The sequence below is a fragment of the Sorex araneus genome, chromosome 4 (assembly GCF_027595985.1).
Source record: "Sorex araneus isolate mSorAra2 chromosome 4, mSorAra2.pri, whole genome shotgun sequence".
Taxonomy (NCBI): Eukaryota; Metazoa; Chordata; class Mammalia; order Eulipotyphla; family Soricidae; genus Sorex; species Sorex araneus.
Window position 1 is genome coordinate 190,938,414 of NC_073305.1, and position 19,138 is coordinate 190,957,551.

General features: G+C 48.1%; 1 protein-coding gene across 3 annotated transcripts in view; it reads left to right on the plus strand.

Annotated features, from left to right (window-relative positions):
* Positions 1-4: 4 nt before the first annotated feature.
* The window catches only part of ERMARD (ER membrane associated RNA degradation), a 28,227-nt gene continuing 9,093 nt past the window's right edge, over positions 5-19,138 (plus strand). Inside the window, exons 1-11 of one of the 3 annotated variants that reach the window (XM_055136472.1) lie at positions 5-74; positions 1,594-1,759; positions 4,076-4,215; positions 5,304-5,405; positions 5,896-5,985; positions 8,580-8,677; positions 9,137-9,273; positions 10,342-10,456; positions 11,779-11,881; positions 17,227-17,256; positions 18,816-18,884. In XM_055136472.1, coding sequence (XP_054992447.1) covers positions 12-74; positions 1,594-1,759; positions 4,076-4,215; positions 5,304-5,405; positions 5,896-5,985; positions 8,580-8,677; positions 9,137-9,273; positions 10,342-10,456; positions 11,779-11,881; positions 17,227-17,256; positions 18,816-18,884 — 1,113 coding nt within the window. In that variant the 5' untranslated portion in view covers positions 5-11. Of the gene's footprint in view, positions 75-97; positions 469-1,593; positions 1,760-4,075; positions 4,216-5,303; positions 5,406-5,895; positions 5,986-8,579; positions 8,678-9,136; positions 9,274-10,341; positions 10,457-11,778; positions 11,882-17,226; positions 17,257-18,815; positions 18,885-19,138 lie in introns of those variants that run through there. The other 2 variants (XM_004617275.2, XM_055136473.1) reach the window with 2 other exon arrangements.

Genomic DNA, 19,138 nt, shown 5'->3' on the forward strand with positions numbered 1-19,138 from the left:
GCGCCCGAGGGATGGGCGCGGAGTCGCGGAAGTCATCTTCCGGCGCCGACGGCGCGGAGCCGGAAGACATGGAGGTAGAGCCGGGGGGGGCGGGGGCTGCTCGCGGGATGCGGGGCCTTTGCCTGGTGGTCCCGTGCCCCTTTGATCCCTCACTTCCGGCTGAACATGTGGGCGAACGCAGTCTCTTCCGGTGGCGGCCGCGCCGGGGAGGTGTCCGCACGTGCGGCGTGTGTCGGGCGCCCCGGTTCTCCTTGGTCCAGGGCCTCGTCGACTCTGTGCCGAAAGTCGGATTCTTATGTAGTCACCCCAAAAAATGATGATGTGTTCCCCCACCCCCCGCTTCCACAGTTAACAGCAGCGGCCACTCTTCACCAAACACCTCCTGCGACGACCTCAGCCCGGAAATGTTGAAGATTTACACCATCTTGCCCCAAGAGGCTTAGGGACGTTTCCCTTTCAAGGCCAACGGTGGGAGGAGCCCGCGGGGTGCCCGACGGGCTGCAGCGCTGAGCACAGCGCCTGACAGCGGCCCGTGAAGGAAGGGGCAGTCAGGAAACTCACACTCTGGGTTCTAGTCAGGAGGGAAGCCAGGCCTGTTCACGCTAAAGCGGAGCACCACACATTTGTCTGAGGACAAAGAGTTGCAGCATCTAACGTTTTGTTGATTTGCGGTTCGATTTTTATGTCTAAATAATGGAGGCTTGGATAAAGCATGTATTTTAACCCCAAATCCTACTTTCAGAATTGTGCATCTGTTGGTCGTGGATAAGATAGACTTGTTCCTCAAAACTGAAATTTGTGGAGGCCTGAAGAAGTCTCAGCTCAGAGTCGGAGGAGCCTACCATTCAGTTAACTATTCATTGGCTTTGTGTCAGGGTAATGCTTAGGATGTCATTTAGAGCAGCGCTAGTAGTGGAGTGGGTGTTTGTGCAACAGCTCTGCCCTGCATCCTCTCAAGAACTATGGCTCATTCCTTTAAGGCTTGAGCTTTTATAAAACTGCAAGGAGACCCCTTCAGAATGAGAATAACTTTTCCTGTTTATTGTATTTTTGTTTCAGTCAGGAGAAAAACCAGTTCTCTTAGTTTCCCTCTGAAAAGCAGTCACTGCCTGTAGGACTGAGGGAACTAAGAGAAGTGGTTCAAACGTGGCAACTTATACTCTAGGGCAGGACACTCAGAACAGACCTGGTCTTAAGGAAGAGGCAGTTCCCCTGTGTCACCTCTTTATGCTCGATTTCCTGCTTTTCCCTTCTCCAGCAAGCAGAACTTCCAGTTTTGTATAGGGGGTGGGGGAGAGTTGCTGGAAGGAGCCGAGCCTATTCTTCAGTGTCTGAGAGATCCAGAGACCTTGTGTCTTCAATAGGATGACTAATAAACTTACTTTCAACCTAAACATTTATTGAAAATATTAAGATTTCTTAATACAGAATCACAGTGTTCTCATCATAAAGCTCTCCTGATATCCAAAAAGTGTGTTAACATTGGTTATACCTGAGTAAATTCTACTTAGGCAGATACAATTTTCCAGGCTTAAATATATAAATAATGTCCCTGTTTCGCTTTTAAACAGCATCTTCTGGTTTTTGTTTCAGATGTTAGAAGATGATATCACCACATGCCTCTCTCCCTCAGTGTATGATATGATTTGCAAAGCTGGACTGGAAGTGAGAGAGCAATGTGCTATCAGCAGCATCATCACGGAAGGTGGTAGTGTGTGCTGGGACACCATCACAGACTGTGTGGTCTCTACAGAACCAGGTTTGCGCTTACTCTGCATCCTAAATGTCTCTCAGCACTGATCTGTGGGACAAATCTTGACCTTACTGTTCCCTGTGACTACTGGTGATTTTGGTTGAGGCTCATCCGGGAAAGTAGAGAAGTCTGAGAAGTAGGTAAGAATGTAGGAGAGCTGGAAAAAGAGAACCACACTGGGGAGGAGAGGGCAAAGGGTGTACTGAGTAAATATCAGGTAAAAAGTGTAGAAAACAGAAGATATGAGAAGGGTAGTTATGAGAAGAATGCCAAGAATTTATTACAGTTATTTGAAATCACTTTCTGGCATTCTGGTACATTTTTTGGATTGGAGCAGTGGTTTGGGAAACTTTAGAATAGTTATAAATAAGCATATGCTCTGACCCAGCAGTCCATGTGCATTGATTGTGACCTGTTAGCAGGCGTGCATGTAGAGAATAGGAGAGTACGAAAGTGAGGTTATCTAGGAGAGTGAATATGCGAGGTTGTACAGGAGTGGGCAGGCAGGTGGAGAGTGAGCATGTGAGGTTACCCAGGCACAGATGAGCAGGCCAGAGAGTGAGCATGTGAGGTTACTCAGGCACAGATAAGCAGGTCAGAGTGAGCATGTGAGGTTACCCAGGCACAGATGAGCAGACTGTGCATTTGCGGTTCTTCTCTGGAGTGTTGTTGATAGCAGGAAGGAAGAACATGAGGACAGTGACCGGCCTGCAGTTGAGATTTTGACATTTTCTGTGGGAAATGCATTTGATGGGATGTGTGTGGTGGGTAAAGAGTGGGGCATCCTGTACTTTGTGCAGCGATGTTTGAAATGCAAAGGGGCCAAGCCGAAGCGCATGTTTCTTGTCTGTTCTCAATTACTAAGAATATACCTAAGGAGGTGACAGCAGTAGATCAGAGGAAGGGAGTGTTGGTGGACCAGGAGGGATATTTTCACTTTGTTACTATTTTTTTTTATGATGAACATGTGAATATTCAGCCCTAAATTTTGCAAAAAATTTAAAAATGGATTTTATACATGTGTTCTAAATGATACTGGAAATCTCACAGTCTGGCATTCAGTAAAAAAATGTGATTTTGTGTAAACATGTATAGGCAAAAAAAAAAAAATCAAAGACTATTTTTTCTTTTATTTGATATTTCTCTGTTTTCTTATGCATAGTGTATTTGTCTTTCATAAAGAGATAAGTTGTGTGTGAATTATTCCAACAGTGACATGAAAATATTTATTCTGAGTAATTCCTGAGTTCCAAGCCAGGAGTGACCCCAGAGCATTGCTAGATATGACCCAAAAAAGCAAACAATAAAAAAAAACCCAAACCTTAAAATATAAAGAAAATAGATCGGCATGCTAGACATTCTTAAAGATGAGAATAATGACACCCACAGAATAAGAAGGTGAACCTAAAACAAAAGCTAAAACAAAAAATCCAAGTCAAGAAAAAGTTTGTAAGATTAATGGGGAAAAATTAAATCTATTTAAATATTTGTGAGATTATGGTTGTTAAACAAAAAGCAAATTTCATAAAGTAGGGCAGTGTATGGAAGAGCCTGGCAAGCTCCCCGTGGTGTATTCTATATGCCAAATACACTTGTAGTAACAGGTCTCATTCCCCTGGCCCTGAAAAGAGCCTCTAATTGTTTGGAAAGACAAGTAAGGAGAGGCTGACAAAATCTCAGGGCTGAGACGAACGGAGACATTACTGATGCCCACTCGAGCAAATCGAGGAACAACAGGATGACAGTGTTACAGTGATAAGTCACAAGCAGACTGTAGTCTTGTGGGTTCTTTCAGCACTCTTCCTTCCTTCCTTCCTTCCTCCCTCCCTCCCTCCCCTCCCTCTCTCCCTCTCTCTCCCTTCCTCCCTTCCTCCCTCTCTCCCTTTCTTTCTTTCTTTCTTTCTTTCTTTCTTTCTTTCTTTCTTTCTTTCTTTCTTTCTTTCTTTCTTTTTCCTTTCCTCTTTTTTTCTTCCTTCCTTCCTTCCTTCCTTCCTTCCTTCCTTCCTTCCTTCCTTCCTTCCTTCCTTCCTTCCTTCCTTCCTTCCTTCCTTCCTTCCTTCCTTCCTTCCCGCTTTTTGGGTTATCCAGCGGGATGCTTAGGGGTTACTCCTGGATCTACACTCAGGAATTACTCCTAGCAATGCTTGGGGGACCATATCGTATGCTGGGGATTGAACCCTTATCAGCCACATGCAAGGCAAATGCCCTACCCACCGTACTATCACTCCAGTGCCTTTTCAGCACTTTTCTTTAAAGGCTAGATAGGGTTCTATCATGACATAGGGAGTGGTGATTCTAAGATGTGTTTTCTTTATTTTTAAGACCAGAGTCTCGATTATCGGGCCAGTGTGAGACTATTGGGGCCTGTGTGTGAGGCTGTTCATTCACACTTGTCATCGCTGACCAAAGCACAGTTTGAAGTTCAATTTGCACCCTGGTTCCAGTGGACACGTTTGCCAGAGGTTTGGCCCTTAACAAACTTATCCATGAAGATTATTCAGTGTCTACCTAGAGATTCCTGTTACTTGCTCTTTGCTGGGTCCCCTCCGCTGTCATGGCTGCTGGCATGAGGTTTGCTGGCGGTGTGCTAGGCAGGTTAGGGCCATTAGGTTGATCCCAGACCTGAGCTGAGAATGTATCCTGGGTGGAGGAAGTTGGGGTGCTCTTGAGGGTGAGGAGCTAGATAGTGCTTCAGTGCAGTCAGGGTCCTGAGAAAAGGCCGGTGTGAGGTTTTGTGAGCCAGCAGGCCAGGAGATGGGAGAGGGCAGCCAGTTGCCAGATGGTGGGAGTGCAGGGCAATATGAGCACTGCAGAATCCTACTGTAGATGTCTCCTCCTCCATTCTGCTGAGCCTCCAGGTGACCAGGCAGCTACACTTCTGCTTCTGGAGTCACTTTTCTCAGTGCTGGGGGAGCTGCCTTGTGCATGTTAAGAACCAGAATGAATTAAACGTGGGAAGCTAGGGACTGGGGAGAAATCTCAGGGCTAAGGGGCTTGCCTTGTATGCAGCTGAGCCCTATTGGATCTCCAGCACCATCAGGAGTGAACCCTGAGCATAGCCAGGTGTGGCCCCTTCAAGAACAGCCTCCACAATAGGATGGGAAGTAAGATTTAGGCTGAAATTGTTTTTTATTTGAAATTATATTTAACGTATTGTTTTCAGTAAACAAAAACTTGCAAAGAACTTCTTAGATTTTAAAATACTTCCCCTTATTTTTTTAAAAGGTAGTGTTATATAAAAAATGTTTACTTAGTTCAGAGAAAACATCCCAGTTGGGGTTGGAGAGATGTGATCAAAGTGTTCCCCAATACTGCAGGCACTGGGGGAGCAGCCCTATGTCCTCACATTGGATCCCTGGCAGATTGTCCAAGAATTCTGGGAGGGCGCCCCAGGCCTCCTGAGCTTTTCCAGGGAGCTCCCCTATGCCCCAGACCCCACAAATATGCCAGTTGAAATCTTTGTAGAGCTTTGCTTCCAATAATAGTATTGTTTCTTAGAGAAGTGTGTGTTACTGAGCACAAGTGTAAACACACATCTTACTCTAAACAGTTATTTGGTGAAGTATTCGATGCCTTGGGCAGTCTGGACCCAGCTACTGTTTGCCTCAGCCTGCTGAAGCTGACCTCACTCCTGGAGCGTGCCCTGGGGGATGTAAGTGCAGGGCTGAAGCTGCCCGAGCCCTGGGGGGTATAAGTGCAAGGCTCGCTCATCCTAGCTCAGGGAAGGTTCCAGATGAATGGATACTTCTATACTCACCCTCAGATTTCTTGGCTTCAATTACTGTTTTTCTTTAAAATAGAGTAATTGGGTATGATTTTTAATGTTTTCCTTTTGAGTGGTTATGAAATCAAAACACTGGTTGTCTCTTCATTTGAACAAACTATTGCTTTGTGAGTGATTTTTATCTTTAACCATTATTTGGGCTGGGGGTATAGTACAGTGGGAAAGGCAGTTGCCTTGCACAAACCTGACGCAGGTTTGATCCCCAGAACCATAGTTGGTCCTATAAGACCTGCCAGGAGTGATCCCTGAGTGCAGAGCCCCGAGCACCAATTGGGTGTGGCCCCCAAACAACAGCAACAACAAAAAGCCACCAAAGTAAAACTCACTTTGGTTTGTAATGCACTTGTTATGATTTCAGGTATATTTACTAACTGGGAAGGAATGCCCCTTTCTTTTACGAGACCTGCTTGCATCCCAGGAGCTTGCTCAAGTGTTTGGACATTCTGTGGTAAGCTTGATCACCTAAAACTAACAGTTCAGGCACCACACAAAGCAATTCCTGCTAGCTCTGCTTTTTTTCCTCAGAAATTATTTTTGCATTAGTGTCAGTGATCTGAGAATATTCCCCTTTCCACCCCTTCCAGAATTGTCTTTCTTCTGCCAAACACACCCCTCATCTATCCGAGTCTTAGTGTAGTGTAGTAACCTCTGCTGTGATGTGTATAGTGTAAGAGATTATGTGTGATGACCTTTCTATTGCCTTCTTAGAAAGGGCTTTTGTGTGGTGGACTCTTATGGAGACCTCTTGAGAGGTGACCCCTGGTATGATGGCCTCTAATGGCTTCGTTTATCTGTGATGGTCTCTGGTGTAATGATCTGTAATGTAAGAGCTTATGTTATATGTTCTCTGCTGTGGTGGCTTCTGCTGAAGTGACCTTCTCTGTAGTGACCTCTGTTGTGTGACCTTCACTGTGGTGATGTCTTCTTATGGTTTCTGCTGTGGTGGCCTTCACTGTGGTGACCTCTGCTGTGGTGGCCTCTAAGAAGAGTTTCTGCAGAGGGGACCCCAGGTGTGATGGCCTCTAATCTAGTAACAGTGGGAGCTCTCATGATGATCTCTCATGTGGTAGCCTCTGCTGTGGCAACCTGGGCATGGGGAATTATGTGAACACTTTGTATCCTGTTGCTATCATTAATTTTGTTAATAAGTTTGATCAGTATTAGAATTCTAATTCTAGAATATGGAAAGTATGTGTGTATGTCTTGCTAGGGATTGAACCCCAGGACACACATATGCTCCCTATTACTGACTCACATCAATCATCTCTAAAATAGAAATGTTTTTAATTGGGAATCATGCCCTTTGTAGTAGTTCAGAGTTAGAGTGAAAAAAATTTAGATGGCAGCTAAGCAGTGCATCGCTAGAGACTTCTTCAAACGCTCCAAGTGAGCATGTCAGAGTGTTTTAGATGTTAGGCCCGTGAGTGAGGCAGAGTAGAGGTGCAGGGGCAAGTGGCCACTTGGTGGCGGTGAGGTAGCGATATTTGCTGTCTTGATTGAGGTGATATGGTGCCCATATCTAGTCTGTGGAGAGAGAACTCTGTGGTGGTAGTCTCTGTTCTCTGGAGACAGGACTTTGGTAGTCATGTCAGCTCTGTGGAGAAAAGAGACTATGATGGTCACATGTAATCTGATGGAGGAGGACTCTGTGGTGACTGCATCTGCTGTGTGGAGAGAAGAGGACTCTGTGGTGGCCACATGTCCTCTTTGCAGAGAGGAGAACTCTATGGTGGCCACATCTTCACTGTGCAGAGATGAGTACTGTGGTAGCATTATTTCGCTATAATGAAATAATGATAGAGAAAGTCTGTGATGCCCATATTTGGTATGTGGTAGCCACATTTGATCTGTAGAGAGGAGGACTGTGGTGGCCTCATCTGTTCTGTGGAAAGAAAACTGTGGTGGTTGTGCCTGTTGTGTGGAGAGAGGAGGAGTCTGTTGTGGCCAAGTATTAGCTGTGGAGAGAGGAAGACTGTAGTGGCCATTTCAGCTCTGTGAAGAGAGAATTCTTGTGACCACATCTGGTCTATCATGACAGAAGGATTCTATGGTGGCTGTGTCTGTTCTGGAAAGGAGAACTCTGATGTTGATATCTGTTCTGTGGAGAAAGGACTCTGATTGCTGTGTCTCCTCTGAGAAAGGACTTCATGGTGTCCTCATTTGTTCTGGAGAAAGGACAACTTTGGTTGCTGTGTCTTTTCTGGAGGATGGTTCTATGGTGACTGCATCTGTTCTGGAGAGAGGACACTGTGGTGGCCTTGTCTGCTCTCTGCTAGTAAGTCTCTATGGTGGCCATGTCAGATGATGGAGACAGATCTCTCTGGTGGCCTTTTCAACTCTGTGGAAAGAGGAGGACACTGGTGACCATTTCTGCTCTGTGGAGAGAGGACTCTGGTGACCATATCTTCACTGTGAAGAGAGGAAAACTCTCTGCTTACCATTTATATTCTATGGACAGAGGATGACTCCGGTTGCTACATCTACTCTGGAGAGAGGAGGACTCTATGGTAGCCCCATCTTCTCTGGAGAGAGGAGGACTCTGTGGTGACCCCATCTACTCAGGAAAGAGGACTCTGTGATGGCCACTTCTGCTCTGGGGAGCAGAAGACTCTGTGATGGCTACTTTTGCACTGTGAAGAAAGAAAAACTGATAGTCACATCTGCTCTGGAGAGAGGAGCACTCTATGGTGGCCTCTGCTTTGTGGAGAGCCGCATTGCCCACTTTCTGATTACCTTGCATGGCCACATGGTGATTGCTGTGGTTCTGGCCTTTTATCTCACTGGACCTTAGGCACCTTGTACACGTGGAGTCCAGTTAGTCCCACTGGACCATGGTTGACCCCTCTATCATGAAGTTCTCTCAGATACAGTTTTGAGGGTTACTGAGTACTGCTGGGGAGTGATAGCCTGTTATCCTCGGTCCATCAGTGTTATTACTTGAACCATCCAGCTGTTGGATTGCTGGTTCTGATAAAGGAAGAAAGCACCTTCCCTCTGGACCCCATAGACGGCAGCTCCATCTCCTGTTCTTTCCCTGCTCAGATGGACACACTCCGAGTCTTCGTGGGCTCCCCACGTGGACTCAACCTGCGGAATGTCCTATGGCATGGCTTTGCTGCGCCTCAAGAGATCCCTCCCAAGTGAGTAGTTTGTGAAGCCTTTGCTCTCTCCCCCTCTTCGTCTTCCTCTCTTTCTGCCTTTCCATCTCCCCCTTCCTTCCCTCACCCTCTATCTCCCTGTCTCTCCCTTTCCCTCCATCTCCCTCTGTCTTTTCCTTTCTCTCTCCCTCTTCCTCTCTCCATCTCTCTGTCTCCGTGTCTCTCTCTCCCTCTTCCTCCCTCCCCCTCTCTCCTGAGGAGTCACTTTCTGTTGACTTCCACTGCAGGGAAGATGTCTTTGAGACAGAAGAGAACATTTCTGGCTGAAAGGAATGTGATGTAGATGTGATTTTCTGACCTCGAGCAAGTGCAGGTGCCTGCCCCCCTGCGGCTGCCCTCTGCACTCTGCTTGTGTTTGTGTTATTAGCCTAGAGTCTCTCTTCCAGTGAAGTCTTTTTACTTCACAGGAAGAAGTCTGATGGCTGTCTGGTTGTCCCCTAGATACTGCTCCATGCTGGTGGTGCTGACAGCGGGGCTGGGCCAGCTCCTGCAGAGGTACCTAGAGCAGACTGGTCTCTCCCTGGTGCACCGTCCTTCTGTGGCCCTCACCAATCTGGAGGATCTCTTCGTCTTCCCTGGCAAGTGCCCTATCTCCGCTTTGCCCTGAGTGTCATGTATTGGTTCGTCCAGACTGCCCCTGCCATTCTCCTGGCATTTTCATCATGGCTTCCACACACCCTCTCCCAAGTGTGCCAGGTTGCTGGGGGTCTCAGATGGTCATGGCTCACGCATCTTCACAAGAAGAGAATTGTCTGTCCTCTGAGGCTCTGCCACACAAAAGGGCACGACCCCGTTCTGTAACCTCTGCCTTCCTCCAATGTCCCCCACCTTTGTGCCAAGGGCTGATACCCAGTGATCCCCACTCTCCTCTGTCCCCCACCTTAGTGCTGAGGACTGATACTCAGTGGTCCCTGTATCTTTTATTACTTTGCCCCAGTGTCTGGCAGGGACAAAGCTGCCGGCTGGAACCCTGAACAGCTGCTATCCGGTGCACAGGTCCCCTTGTTTACCAGCTGGAGCCTTAATTTTTTTTTTTTTTTTTGCTTTTTGGGTCACACCTGGCTCTGCACAGGGGTTACTCCTGGCTCTGCACTCAGGAATTATCCCTGGCGGTGCTCAGGGGACCATATGGGATGCTGGGAATCGAACCCGGGTCGGCCGCATGCAAGGAGCTGGAGCCTTAAGTGTTGTGGACTCTCAGCATTGTCTGTGATTAATCATAGGTGTTCTTTTAAGACTTTTTTGGGGAAATAGGTCTAGATTTACAGCAAAATTGAAAGGAGAGGGAGTAATATTTACTGGCCCATTCTCAGCATCTCAGCAGAGCTGTGTTTTCCTTTAGACTTCTTTTTGAACTAAGGGAACATGCACCTATCGATCAAATTACCTCGGCAAGCTGCAGTTTGCTCCTGGGTGCTCTGTCATGACCCTTCTTTGGAATGTGCCCAGGTCTGGGCCTGAGCTAACCCTCAGGACCGTTGCTTTGAGTCCTCTGCGGATATGCCGGATCTGTCCCCTGTGGTTCTGGCTTCTGCCTGGGGGGACGGCGGGTCCTCTCCAGGCTCCGCGTGCCCATGTCTACTCTCAGCTGGTCAGCAGCACACATGTGTTGAAAGCTCATTTGGCTGCGTTGTGCCATTTTGCAGATGTCACAAGTGAAGAACTCTTGGTATTAGAGGAAGTGATGAAGAAATCCACTTTTATTCTGCGTATTATGCTGCCATACTGGGAAACTGCACTGCTCAGCTTCCAGGCCCACAGGTAGCTGGAGGGCACCATGGGTGTTTGTGGGGTGGGACGGCCCACACCTGCCACTGCTCAGGGGATCTTGTGCTGTAAGTGGCCCTGGAGCGAGCTGCACGAAGAGCCAGCACAGTACAGCCAGCCCACACGGATTCTCTAGCTAGGAGATTTTGCTCCATGGTTACTAACAGCAGAGGCCGTGGAAGTGGGGCTGATTGAGGAGTGACCTGGCACACGGGGCAGCATCGTATGCCCAGTCCAGACAGCCAGCAACTGTGTTTTAGGCGTTCCCTGTCACCCTGTTTGTATAGTTGAGATTCATTTGTGTATTTGTTAAAGTCAACTGTTTAATATTTTTTACTTCGTATTAGGGGAGAGATGTTGTATCCAGCGGCAGAAACAGGGCGGCAGAGGGAGTGCCCCTATAGCCACATTGAGGATCAAAATTGGTGCCTCTGGACTTTCGGTCCAGTGATTGGTATTCAGTTTTCTTCAAGTCACATTGGGCTGTTGCCTTAATGTCTCTGTTGCTGATCTCACTGGCTTTGCAAGGAGAGAAAGGATTTCCTGCCTTACTGGGCTCTGGGGCAGAGCGCAGGTCTCTCAGTGTGGCTCCAGGCTCTGTTCCTAGGAGCAGAAAGAGGTGAGGAATGAAATTAGAGCTGTGGAGACTTGATCTTGGTAGTTTCTGATGGAGTCAGTCCCATTCTTGGTAAGTCATCTCCGTTTCCTGGTGAGCAGGACATGAGATGTGGTCCTGAGGTTGTGAGGCTTAAGCTGGTGTACAGTATCTTCCTATATTCTTCTCCTGGAATCGAGCCGACAGGTTCATTTTGCAGCGCATTTATTCCACCTTGATTCTGCTGTCTGTGTCTGATAAGCAGGGACAAGACAGGTTTCTGTCTTTTCTGTTTTGCAGAAACTCGTGAGAGAATTGCAACTTGTGCACGACAGCTATGGAGATCTGTCTGCAGAGCACACAGCTCTGTGTCTGCCAAACACTGGCACCTGAGGGAGCCCTGGTCCTCTGGGGCACTTCCATCTGTCTTGAGAGCCTGCCACAGCCCTGCTAGTGGTTTTCAGAGAAATCATTTTAAATGAAATGAACCAGGCAGCCCTTTGTTGGCATTTTATTCTACTGAAGGTACCAAATGTGACATGGTCACCTGAGAGAACAGGTTTCATGTCACTCGCCTGGTGAGACTTTGCTCCTGGTCTGACTTCTCATGTAGCAGGTGCTCACTCCACTCTGGTGTCACAGGGGACGGGGCCTGGTATGGGGCCCCAGAGAGCCCATGTTCACTGTGAGCGCAGGGCTGTGCCTCTTTCTCTGTCCACAGGTTTGCAGACAGTGCCATCTTGGTGCTGACACAACTGGAGGCTGGACTTCGGAGAGTTTTTGCTGTGGTGAACAGATGTCCGCAGAGACTCCTGACCGCAGAGGTACATGCACTGACTGTTGCTGATGTGGTCTCCTGTGCTCAGTGAACCATTTTAAAACCCATATTTACGTGATCTTTTTATCTAAGAACTTTGTTGAGGACTTGACATTTTTTGAGATTTTTGTTCTATGGTAATGATTGCATAAGATCTTATTTATTTTATTTGTGCTGGTTTTGATAGTTCTCTGGTATTTCTGTGAATTCCTTTAAGCTGATTGGTGGATGAGAATAGTACCTATGGATTTTCTCTGTAGCTATTAATGAATGGTGAGCCTAGTATCTTTAAGCCAGGGTGTCCATGAGTGACAGTGTGGGCTCTCACATCCGTGGACTGGAGTGTCCATGGGTGATAGTGTAGGGCCTTACATCTGTGACTGGAGTGTCCGTGGGTGACAGCCGTGGGCCCTCACATCCATGAGCTGGAGTGTCTTTGGGTGATAGTGTAGGGCCGTACATCCGTGGCTGGAGTGTCCATGGGTGACAGCCATGGGCCCTCACATCCATGAGCTGGAGTGACCGTGGGGCAGCAGTGTTCTTTCTTTGTCAACTGAAATCAAACACCTGTACTCCAGGGCTGAGATGTGAGCTTGCTTTCAGGGCTGCAAGGACAGAGGCTTTGTCAGCTGGGCCTCTCTAAGTCCCCTGGGCAGACCTCATTCGTGCACCATTTCAGCAGTGGGCCCATCTCAGCAGGGCAGTCGTTGCATTTAAAGTACTGGAGTAAACAGACCATGAGCCTGTTTTCCTCAGGGCACATAGGGTTTACAGCAACAAACACACCCCCCACTTCTGAGTCTGGAGACTTCAGGCATGAGGGGACAAGCCAGAACTCCAGGGTCCACTCTCAGATGCATGCCTGGGCCAGACCTCGTCACTCTGTTGCTGACATCTGTCTTGCTGGGGAATGTCTCAGCAAGGGGTCAGGTTTCCCATGTGACTGGGGGACAACCTCCACCCAAACCCTGCTCTCATCCTTCTGGTATGGGCACTGCTTCCTTAGAGCCCCTGATTTTTCCCACCAACTGCCAGGGACTTGGAGAACTTCCTGGATGGCAGGTGCCAGGGAACCTCAGAAAGCCTTCGGTGGTAAAGGGATGGACATTCTGAGTTCTTGGAGCCACAGTATCTAGGCAGCCCTGGTCTCTCATGACCCCAGGTCTCTACTGACCCCAGGGCAAGATTCTAAGTGACCCCCAGGGTGGGTCTCTAATGACCCCAGGGTGTTTTTTTTTCTTTTTCTTTTTGGGTCATTTGGGTCACACCCAGGATGCTCAGGGGTTACTCCTAGCTCTGCACTCAGGAATTACTCCGGGCGGTGCTTGGGGGACCAAATGGGATGCCAGGGATTGAACACAGGTTGGCCTCGTGCAAGGTAAATGCCCTACCCACTGTACTATGCTCTGGCCCCCCAGGGGTGTTCTTAATGAGCCACCCAAATGTGTCTCTAATGACCCCAGGATGTCTCTAATAATCCCAGGTGGGTCTCTGATAATCCCAGGATGGGACTCTAATGAACCCAGGTAGGACTCTAAGTGACCCCAGGTAGGGCTCTAATGACCCCAGGGCAAGACTCTAAGTGACCCCAGGGTGTTTCTCCAGTGACCCCAGATGGATCTCCGGTGATCCCAGGTGGATCTCTAATGATCCCAGGTGGGTCTCTGATAACCCCAGGGTGTTTCTCCAATGACCCTAGGTGGGTCTCTAATGACCCCAGGGCAGGACTCTAAGTGACCTTAGGGTGGATCTCTCATGACCATCCCCCCAGGTGGGCCCTCACATCCATGAGCTGGAGTGACCGTGGGCAGCAGTGTTCTTTCTTTGTCAGCTGAAATCAAACACCAATACTCCACGGCTGAGACGTGAGCTTGCTTTCAAGGCTTTAATGACCCCCAGGTGGGTCTCTCATAACCCCAGATGTTTCTCTAATGGACCCAGGTGGGATTCTAAGTGACCCCAGGTGGGTCTCTAAGTCACAGGTCCACACCTACTCAATGAATGTCTTCAAATTCACTTAATTTCAAAAACTGTTTTTCCCCCTCTGAAACATGTTGCCTTGGCCCCTGGTTTTCACTGTCCTCTTCACTGGCACCTGCAGACCTGGATACCATCTGTGCTTTGCCAGCATTTCCTTCTTCTTGGTTCTTGGTCCCCAGTGGGTTTGTGCTTGATTGGTGATCTGCACGTGATGTGATTAGCTGACCCTCAGTAGGACTCTGCGCCTGGTCAGTCAGCAGACCATCCTTTTCAGTCTGAATTTTCACCTGGATCCCCATTCCTCTCACCTGAGCTCATGTCCCCACATATCCCGTGGTTCTCTCCCAGGTCTGACCCTTCCCACCCGTTGTTTTCTGGGCTTATAAGCACGTCTTCTGTTTGTTTCCAGAGTGTTAGTGGTAGGCCAGTGCCTGCCAGCAAAGTGTGTATTTCATGTGTCATGGTTGGTCTCAGAGTCTGTTTCTGGGAGCGCCTCAGCAGTTTAGCATGTGTGTCTCACCACATGCGGATGTCGACTTTCCTCCCAGACTGGAGGCAGTTCTGCTTTGGCCTGAGTGAGCTTTTCGAGCTGTCTCTAGTGCAGGTTCCAGGAGAGTGTGGTGTTCACTTCTGTGTTCCCTGCCACTGCTCGTGGCATGTTCTTTGTGCAATGTAGGTGTGAGAAGAAGAGAACCACAGCCCAGCCCAGTCCAGCTCATATACGAGTGCTTCTGTGGCCTCTAAAAGTTCCGTGTGTGCTTTAGGGTACAAGAGGCCCACACCACTTGCTCCAGCAGAAGGCCAGGGTCCCTCCACATAGGGCCTTTCCCTTGGCCACGTCCCACTGTCCCACACTCAGAGGGTAATGATATATTTCACTAGATATTGTCCATCTGCTTTGTTTCTTTATATTGAGAAGGACGACTCAGTATTTGTCTTTTGCTTAGCATGAAACTCTGGTTCCATCCATGTGGAAAAGGCAAGATCTTGGCTTTTCTCCGTCTTTCTGAGTAGTATTCCACTACGACTGCAGGCTGCGTGTTTCACGTACGCTGTTGGGCACTCATGGGGCTTACTGATCTTGGCCTTTTAAACAATAACTGCAGTGAATTCAGTTCGTGTCTTTGCGTGTGTCTGTGATTATTGGTTCTGTGTTTGGTGCCAGGGAGGGAACCTAGGGCCTCACGGGAAAGGCCACTGTGCAGCCTGCCCTGACAGGGTTGTCGTCTTTGTTCCTTGGATGGGTCCCTGGTCTGGAAGTGGTGGGCTGTGTTTGTACTCTCCGGAGAGATTTCCCTACTGATTTCCGGGGGCAGAGCCAGTTTCAGCACCCCACCAAAGTCTGGCTCCTTTCCCCATAGCCTTGCACCGCTACTGGTCTGTGACCTAGGCCTCTCAGCACTGGCTGATCCCAGCTTCGGCTTTGATTTGCATATCCCAGATAAGCAATGATGAGCATGTTTCCTTGTGCCTGTGCCATCTGCTTGTCTTCCTCAGAGTGTCTGTTCCTCCTTTCTGCACATTTTTTGGGGGTTGAGCTGATGGTATTTTGTTGCAGTTTTATGAGTTCTTTTAATAACTTGGGTGTTAACCCCTTATTAGATATCTGATTTACAGATACTTGGTCCCTTCAGTTGACTGATTTTTGCTCAAGTGGTATTTTTTGGTTTTGTTTTTGGTTTTTTGTCTTTGTTTTGGAGCCACACCCGGTGATGCTCTTGAGTTATTCCTGGCTCTGCACTCAGGAATTACCCTAGTGGTACTTGGGGACCATATGGGATGCTGGGAATTGAACCCCGGTCAAGGTATGTGCAAGGTATGTGCCCTTCCCACTATACTATTGCTTCAGCCCTTGCGTTTCTTTGGTTTTGGTTTTGGTTTTTGGATTTTGGACCATATCCGGTGGTGCTTAGGGAACTATATGGGATTCTGGAGATTGAGCCTGGGTCTGTCACATGCTGTACTATCTCTCTAGTCCCACAGTGGGGTATTTTTCTTTTCCAATGCTTCTGAAATCTGTTCCTTGACAAGATCCTACTTGTCTGTTTTTGCTTTTGTTTCCTTGTGGTCAGAGCTGAGTGCCCAAAGACATCAGGGAAGTTGGCTTCATGAAACATTTTGTCTGTGTTCTTCCATATGGTTTTTTTCCTTCTTTTTTTCACTTGTTTCTTATATCCAGTCTTTGGGCTATGTTTAAGGGTTTGTTTGTGAATGCTGAGAGAGACTTGATGTCATTCTTTGCAGATTTATTTCTGGGCTCTCAGTTCTTTATGTTTGTTTGCTTTTTTGTGTTTTACCTGTTTGGGGTCCACTCCCTGTGGTGCTCAGGATTTACTCCTGGCTTAGCACTTGGGGATCACTCCTGGTGGGGCTTGAGGAACCAGTCCTGTGCCAGGCAGTTGCTCTACCTGCTTCATTGTTGCTCCAGCCCTGGGCTCTCCGTTTCTGCCCCATCCGTGTTGTTTCCCTTCCAACACTGATTTACTTACTATACACAGCTCATTTGGGCTGGAGCGATAGCACAGTGGCAGGGCGTTTTGTCTTGCACGCGGCCGACCCAGGTTTGGTTCCTCCACTCCTCTTGGAGAGCCTGGCAAGCTACCAAGAGTATCTCGCCCACATGGCAGAGCTTGGCAAGCTACCCCTAGAGTATTCGATATGGCAAAGACAGTAACAAGTCTCACAATGGAGACGTTACTGGTGCCCGCTCGAGCAAATCGATGAGCAACGGGATGACAGTGATACAGTGATACACAGCTCATTTACTTACATAGCCTGCACATTTAGCTTGAAGTAGGGGAAAGTGAGGCTTCTGGTGACTTTCTTTTTTCTTGAGATTACTTTGGCTGTTGGGGGTCTTTTGTGGTTCTGTCCAGGTCCTAGCAGTGTTTATGCTGTGCCCCGAGTCTCCTGGAAGAATGGGTTACCATGTCTGTAAGGACAGAGGCACTTTTATGAGAGCAGGTTTCACTCAGAAGACCAGGCACATCCTGTTAAGGGAAGAATAATAGGGTCCCCCTAAGATGTTCAAACAGGCCTTTCCACAAGTGGACAGGTCCCCACTGCCAACATGCCAGCATGGGCTATTTCTTTCTTTCTTCCCACATTTCCCCGCTACTGCACTGCTGCCTGTCCCAGCGAGCCCTGAGCCTCATCGCTGTGAGATGGAAGTTCCAGTGGCCCCGCCTTGGGTTTGATAACTTGGGAAGTGTCACACTCAGGGCCTGTGGTTCTAGATGGTTCTGTAACCCTCAGCCTTCCTAGCAGGCTCCATGCCGCCCCCTGACCAACTGGTTGCTTTGGTGGGGTGGTCATTTGGTTGGATAGTCCATTTGCATGGCTTTAATTATTTCTTTTTTTCTTCCCCTGAAGTCAACAGCTCTTTATACCACCTTGGATGAAGTAAGTACATTTATAATGTTTGTGAAACAAAATCTATATTCTTTTCATTTGTTTTGGTTTGGGGATCACAGTTGGCAGTGCTCAGGACTTGCTCCTGGTTCTGCACTCAGTAATCACTTCTGGCAGGGCTTAGGAGATCATTTGTTACTAGCACATGTTCCTTTCTGGTTTGAGGTTTCTACGATATTATAAATGAAAGTAAGAATACTGAATCTCGAAATTTGCCTGAATACTCTAATTAACTCTAAAATAAGCTTTTTTTTTTTTTTGGCTTACATGACCATTAACATTTTCCCTGTAGATATACAGTATATCACTGATCTTTACATCTGTATTTTAGGTTTTTTTTTTTTTTCAAGAGTACAGTACTTTGGGGCTGGAGAGAAAGGACAAGGGTTAATGCACTGCATGAGGCCGACCAGGTTTGATCCCCAGCACTATTGGAGTCCCAATAAATTCCCAATAAATTAGGTAGAGGGTAAAAAGTGTGCCTACTTACCTGTAGAGTTTATTACATGGGGTAGATAGTTTTTCTTATTTATTTTCAAATCTATCACGTGATAGATTTGATGCTGTGAGGATTAAATCTGAGTGTGTAATCAGATGTAAGATTAGGCTGTAGGATTGACAGGATCTTGGGTTTCAAAGCTGCAGCAAGGTAAGAAGTAACAGAGGAAGGAACTATAATATGCATTTTTGCACAAATGTACAAATATGCAGACATGAAATGTAAGCACACCTATTCACAATTAAGAATAGAGCTGTAATAAATCCTTTTCTCTCTTTTTGAACCACACCTGGCCCTGCTCAGAGGTCACTCCTGAGTTGCTCAGGGGACCATGTTGGTGCCGAGGCTTAAAGCTGGGACTGCAGTCTGCAGAGCCTGTGCTCCAGCCCTGCGTATCTGTTCTTAAAGTCATCATACAGTTAAGAGCTTCCAAACAGACTGTCCCTATCTTGTCCACTTTGCTCTGTACAGTGGACAAGCACAGGGCATTTAGAAAGTGCTACTCTAAGTTCCCTCTTAATATCCAATTTCTAGGAAATTTCCATCATAAGTGAAATAGGGTTGACCTGAGGCAACAGATGTGGAGAAGCTCTAAGCCCCTACGCAGGTGTCAGCCTGAGGGAAGACCCCAGTGCCCTTCTAGCAGGAGCTGTTCTGGCCTCGCGCCTTCCTTCCTTCCTCCTTCCCAGCCTGCAGGATCCAGGCCCGGGTCTGGGGTCAGCCCTCCTGCCAGCTCCGTCCAGCCCTTCCAGGGCAGCTGTCGCCCGTGGCCTCCCTCCCTTGCCTGAGCTCCTCCCTCACCCCAGTGAACCCCTTTGGGGTGTGGGAGGAACCTGAATGCCTGAGCAGACCGGTGCAGACAAGGGGACACCTTGGACCCCACCACACAGGGCCTGCATTGGGCCCATGCACTCCCCCCCTCGCCTTGGCTCCAACGGCCGGCCTTGATGAATCATGGCATTGAGATGTGTTTGTGACCTTGTTGACTTGTAAGTTCGGTGCATGAATGTGCTGATGCAGTTAACTGACTTCTTTATTTTTGGTCTTTTAGATATTGGCAAAACACCTGACTGACGGGAGAATCAACCAGCTCCCTCTCTTCCTTGGGGAACGTGCCATGGTGATTTGTTGGCTTCTTTCCCATGCGGCGTTCTCTGTGCTCTGGGCTCACTCTGCCTTGTGATGTGTTCCCAGCGTCCTGGGCGACTCTGCTCTGCATCGGCCGGAGCCGTTGGCTGTGTCCCGGCTCCCACAGGGCTGCTGGGCTTCTCGCCAGTGATTTAAATGCCTTTTCACAGGCTCCGTGGTCTCGCTGCCCTGTTTCCAAACATATCTGGATCTGTGGTTGTGAGCACCGTGCTGGTGGAGAGGCTG